The 6,120-nt window shown below is 51.5% G+C and overlaps 1 protein-coding gene across 1 annotated transcript in view; it reads left to right on the top strand.

The window, feature by feature from the left end:
- The window catches only part of BTBD2 (BTB domain containing 2), a gene marked incomplete at its 5' end in the record, with an annotated part of 21,012 nt that extends 19,296 nt beyond the window's left edge, over window positions 1-1,716 (top strand). Inside the window, 3 exons of the mRNA XM_081805153.1 lie at window positions 150-237; window positions 371-517; window positions 685-1,716. Coding sequence (XP_081661279.1) covers window positions 150-237; window positions 371-517; window positions 685-846 — 397 coding nt within the window. The remainder of the gene's footprint in view (window positions 1-149; window positions 238-370; window positions 518-684) is intronic.
- Window positions 1,717-6,120: the final 4,404 nt, after the last annotated feature.

Below are 6,120 nucleotides of genomic sequence, written 5' to 3'. Positions count from 1 at the left end.
GGGTGGGGGGCCGTCCGGGGGCGGGGCGCGGGGGGTGGGGGAGCCGTCCGGGGGCGGGGCGCGGGGGTGGGGGGCTGGCCGGGGCGGGGGCCGGCGGGGGCGGCCTTGCGCTGGGCCCTGGCTTAGCACCTCGTCTGTCCGCGGCTCAGGTTCTCGGTCAACAAGCGCATCTTCGTGGTGGGCTTCGGGCTCTACGGCTCCATCCACGGGCCCACGGATTACCAAGTGAACATCCAGGTGCCCACCCCGTGTCCTGCCCCCCATCAGCCTGCTCGTGGGTTACAGACTCCGTGCGGCTCGCCCTCCGTGGGGTCCTGCGGGGGGGGGCGCGGGGGGCCCTGGTGAGCAGCAACCGCTCCCGCCCCCACAGATCATCCACACGGACAGCAACACTGTGCTGGGCCAGAACGACACGGGCTTCAGCTGCGACGGCTCCGCCAGCACCTTCCGGGTCATGTTCAAGGAGCCCGTGGAGGTGCTGCCCAACGTCAACTACACGGTCTGCGCCACGCTCAAGGTGTGCCTCTCCCCGACCCCGTCAGGACCCCGACCCGCAGTCGCGGGGCTGTAGGGCGCGGCCATCGCCACGGGGGGTAGGACACCCTCGGGAGGGGCTCCGCCGCCCCCCGCCCTGCTGGGGCCCCAGGGTGCCTGACTGCTGGGACCCCGTCCCCCCTCCCCCAGGGCCCGGACTCCCACTACGGCACCAAGGGCCTGCGCAAGGTGACCCACGAGTCCCCCACGACGGGGGCCAAGACGTGCTTCACCTTCTGCTACGCGGCGGGCAACAACAATGGCACGTCCGTGGAGGACGGCCAGATCCCCGAGGTCATCTTCTACACCTAGGCCCCCAGGCCCCCGACGCCACCTGGTGCGAGGAGGCCGCGTGTGCGCTCCCTGCCCCGTTTCTGGGCGTCAGGAGAGGGTCACTCCCGTGGCGAGCCTGGCTGGCTGCTCAGAGGAGCCGGGCAGGGGCTGTGAGACCGGCCCCCAGGAATTGGGGCGGGGGGGGGGGGCGGGAGGCAGGGCTGGCCTGGACCCGCTCTGGGCGGAGGGTCCGCCGGGTCCTTGGGCGCGGGAGTCCTGCACGCCGTCCCTGCAGCCCGGGGCTGCCTGACCTCAGGCTTCAGACAGGATCTGTCTCATGTTTGTCCGGTCTCAGCGCACATGGCAATGCATCTTGGATCCCCACTCCTCGGGTAGGAGGTAGTCTGTGGGGGCGCCCCTAGTGCATTTGCTTGGGGTCTCGGGTTCTGGTCTATTCACTGGGGATGCTTAGGCCACCCCGGCCCCCAACACACTGGCCTCGGCCCCCGCTTGAGGTCCTGCAGGTTGGCTTTCTGCCAGGCCCGGGCACACCCAGTGGGCCCAGTGAAGGGCCACCCTCTTCCGGCCCCTGCAGCCACGGGCATGGATCGCAGACCCCCGTCTGCCCGGGCAGTGCTGTGGGTCCGCTGTGGCGGCCAGGTCCCCAGGTGGCCCGCCTGCCCCCCACCTTGTACATACTGCAGCCCTGCCCCCCTCAGCCTCTGAGTGAGCACTCTGGCCAGAGGTGCTGGAGGGTGCAGCCCCTCCCCCAAGGCCCTCCCGCCTCCCCACGTGTGTTCCCACCCCAGTGATTCCTTCTGGAAACTGTCCTCCCCAAAGCCATGGAAGGTGTGCCCTCCTCACACCATACCCCCAAATAATTTTTTTAAATAAAGGAATGAAATGTAACCGCCCTGATCCGTGTGCTTCTTCATGTTGGAGGTGGTGGGACAGGAGCCTGGCAGCTTTGAGATCTGGCTCTTCTCTCTGCAGCTGCTTCCCCCACCGTAAGATTGGGGGGCCCATGGAAGAGCCTTCTGCCCGTGTCTGGAATCACAGTCTCCTGACACAGACGTCCCCACCTTGAGGCACCCAGTAGCGTTGGGGACCCTCCCCATGCCCTCTGTCCTCTGCACAAACTTCTGGTTTGCCCATCCTGCCCCTGCTGTCCAGCAATGGGGGACCCCAGGGAAGGCTCTGCCCTCTGGACCTGGGGCTGTGCCTGGCACACAGTAGGTCCCTAGGCCGTGCCTGTGCATCTCGGGTAACCTGACCCGGCTTCCCCACTTGGCTCTGCTCCATGTGTCAGGGAATCCCCAAGAACAGGCAGAGAGAGAACAGGGCCTGATAGCTAAGAATTTTCCAAAATGAGTAGACATCAATCCATACATTTAAAAATCTGTGACCCAAAGTGAGATTAAAAAAAAAAAAAACAAAAAACTCACATATACTCAAACTGCTAAAAACCAAAGGGAAAAAAAAATCTTAAAAACAGGAGAGGGGCGCCTGGGTGGCTCAACTGGTTAAGCATCTGACTCTTGGTTTTGGCTCAGGTCATGATCTTGGGGTTGTGAGATCGAGCCCTGTGTCGGGCGGGCTCCACTCTCAGTGTGGAGTCTGCTTCTCCCTCTGCCTCTCCCCTAACTCATTAGCGCACGCTCTCTCTCAAATAAATAAATCTTAAAAAAAAAACTACCACCAAACTAGAATTCTATGCCCTTCAAAAATGAAAATAAAGATAAATGAAGCTAAAAGAAAAACAGCAAGACGGGGGACCAAAACTCAACTATGTCAATTATGTTAAACGTATACAGATCTAAACACTCCAATTAAAAGATAAAGACTGTCAGACTGGATACAAAACCAAAACTAAACTAGTTCCTAATTACCAGAGTCTCACTTTAATTACAAAGAAACAGAAAAACTGAAGGTAAAAGGTGCTAAGTTTCACTACACAAACTAACCTTAGAAGAAAGTGGGTGTGTCTGCATCACTGTCAGGCAAAGGGGGCTCGAGGGCAGCAAGTGCTACTGGAAGGGTGGGACATCTCAGCGATGAATGGGTCAACTCGAGGGGAAGAAAGAACAGCCCTAAGTGTATGCACCATAGCACGGGTTTGAAATTGCTAAATCCAGAGTCAGCAGAACAAAACGAGAAACTTCTAATCCTAGTTGGAAATGAACACCATCACACCCCCTCAATGAGAAAGATTTCACCTGATCAGCATCCGTAGAATGCTGCACTCTCATGGCAGTAGAATCAAACCAGAAATAAATCATAGGAAGGTAAAAACATGTTTACATAAATATAGGCTAAAAAGCCATATGGAAATTAGGAAATATTTTGAACTGAAATTAGGAAATATTTTGAACTGAACAATAATCTGATAGTACTATTCCAAAATTGTAGGATCCTGTTAAAGTGGAATTGGGAAATTTATATTTTATGCACAGATTAGAAAAGAAGAAAGGTTTAAAACCAAAGGTCTAAGTTTTCATCTTAAGAAACGAGAACAACAGCAAATTCGATCCCCAAAATGGGAAATAAAATGCTGAGACCAAAAATGAAGCAGAAAATGAATGAGATACAAAACAAACCATTAGCTGCTTTCTTGATGGAATCCTAGCAAAAACAAAAACATTTTTTTTAAGAGCGAAAAACCCAAGAATGATGTCAAGACTGAAAAGGGGACAGCACTACAGACCCTACAGATACTGAGGACACAGTAAGAGGGGTTATTTCTGGTTAGGATATAGACAGTCACGGCAGACTGTAACTTTGGTTAAAAAAAGACAAGACAGATGCACTACAGAAATCACATATAGGTACAGCCACTATTGCAAACAGAATTGGAGGTTCCCCAAATAATTTAAAATAGAAATATACAATGCAGCAATTCCACCTCTGGGTGTACATCCAAAGGAAATGAAATCAGTATCCCAAACACCTGCACTCCCACGTTCAGTGTGGCATTACTAACAAAACATGGAAATGAAGTGTCATGGGCGGATGAATAAAGAAAATGTGGTATGTAGTGTGTATTATTCAGTATTTATTTATTTATTTATTTATTTACCTAGCTAGCTAGACAAAGACAGAGAGACAGAGAGTACAAGCAGGGGGGGCAGAGGCAGAGGGAGAAGCAGGCTCCCCGCCGAGCAAGGAGCCCGATGTGGGACTCCATCCCAGGACCCTGGGATCATGACCCGAGCCGAAGGCAGCCACATAACTGACTGAGCCACCCAGGAGTCCCTATTTAGCCTTTTTTTTTTTTAAGAAAAGCTCTGCCATTTGCAACAACATGCATGACATTATGCACACAAAGGCAAATGCTGTATGATCTCTTACATGTGGAATCTAAAACTAAAACTGAACTCCATAGAACCAGAGAGTACATTGGTGGCCAGGGGTGGGGGAAATGGGCAGATGATGGTTGGCGGGGGGGTACTAGGTCTGTTACAAGATGCACACATTCTGTGGGTGCACTGTACAGCCTGGTGACTACAGTTAGCACAGTCCTTATACCTGAAAGCTGCTAAAAGGGGAACCTTGTATTTTCACCATATACACACACACAGTCAACTCTGTGAGCTGATGGATGTGTTAATTACCCTGGTTGTGGGGGATCCTATACAATGTCCTATTGTATGCATGTATCAGGCCACATCGAACATCCTAAATTTTTAAAAAAGTTAAAAGAAATATTTAATTGTAAATATATCAAAGGGATGTGGATGCCAAGGAATCTAGAGAGGCTAGGTTTCAGGGGAAGAACCACCGCCCAGAGAGCAGAGGCCAGCAAGTGCCCCCCAGAAGCATATCCTTGAGCTGGGTGTCCTGTGGGTAGGGCATTCTCTGCCAAAGAGAAGCCAGCTGGGGCTGACGCCTGTGTGGGCTGGCAAAACGAACCAGAACCTGGAGGTGCTCGAAAAATGGCAGGTTTTCTCCCATGGGATTTTGCTTAGTGCTTGGCTGGTGTTGCAGGGTGGGTGGGGGTGGAAAGGCAGAGTGAAATCTGTGGTCTCTCCATGCTTGGAAATCAGAGTCCTGCTAGAACTCAGGGCTGGCAATAAAAACAAGGCAGCTCAAGACATGAATAAAGTTCAAGACTGGGCGCCTGGGTGGCTCAGTTGGTTAAGCAACTGCCTTCGGCTCAGGTCATGATCCCGGAGTCCTGGGATCGAGTCCCACATCGGGCTCTCAGCTCAGCGGGAAGCCTGCTTCTCCCTCTGACCCTCTCCCCTCTCATGCTGTTTCTCTGTCTCTCTCTCTTTCTCTTATAAATAAATAAATAAATAAGTAAGTAAGTAAGTAAGTAAGTTCAAGACCTGAAAACTAGAGGTGACCCAAAGCTCAAGTGGAAACCCAGCCTGATCAGCCGGCCAAGTCCGTCATCCAGGCCAGCCAATACAGGAAGGAGTGTCCTCTTGCTGGGGGCGGGCAAGTGGGCCTGGCTTCTCAGTGTTCAAACACATGTTTGGAATGCAAAAACAATTCTGAAATGTAAAGGAGGAAAATGTACTCTATAATCAAGAGGAGAAGAAAACAGCCAATAGAAGCAGACCTACAGGGGCCCCAGATGTTGAAACTAGAGGTCAAGGACTATTACGTCACTGCTCTACATCTGTTAAAGAATAAAGACAGTGGGGCAGAGGGACGAAGGAATGGAGGATTTCAATAGAGAAACAAGCTCTACAAACACAAGTGGAAACTTTAGAACTAAAAAATACCTAAAGAATATATTGGCTACGGGGCACCTGGGTGGCTCAGTCGGTTAAGCATCCGCCTTCAGCTCAGGTTGTGATCCCAGGGTCCTGGAATCAAGTCCCATGTTGGGCTCTCTGCTCAGTGGGCCTGCTTCTCCCTTTCCCTCTGCCTGCCTCTCTGCCTACTTGTGCTCTCTCTCTGTCAAATAAATAAAATCTTTTAAAAAAATTATATATTGGATAGCTTAAGAGCACACAAAGCACCACCAAAAAAAAAAAAAACAAAAACAAAAAAACAGGACTAATAAAATCCAAAGACATGTCAAAATTATCCAAACTGGAAGCACAAAGGAAAAAAAAAAAATAGAAAAACATAAAACAAAACCAAACCCCCAGAGTATCAGAGACCTTTGGGGTCAGATAAGATGGTCCTACACATAGATAACTGGAGTCCTGAGGGCAGGGGGAAGCTCGGAAAAACACACTCGACGAGCTAATAGCAGGAAATCTTCCAAAGCTGATGAAAGACACCAACCCACAGATCTAAGGAGCTCAGCAGATTGCCCTGCAGGATAAATACAAAGAAAACCACACATCATAGCCAAAT

This window comes from Leptonychotes weddellii, chromosome 1 (assembly GCF_054177405.1).
Source record: "Leptonychotes weddellii isolate Sample4059 chromosome 1, ASM5417740v2, whole genome shotgun sequence".
NCBI classification, from domain to species: Eukaryota; Metazoa; Chordata; class Mammalia; order Carnivora; family Phocidae; genus Leptonychotes; species Leptonychotes weddellii.
This window is presented reverse-complemented; position numbering and strand designations above follow the sequence as displayed.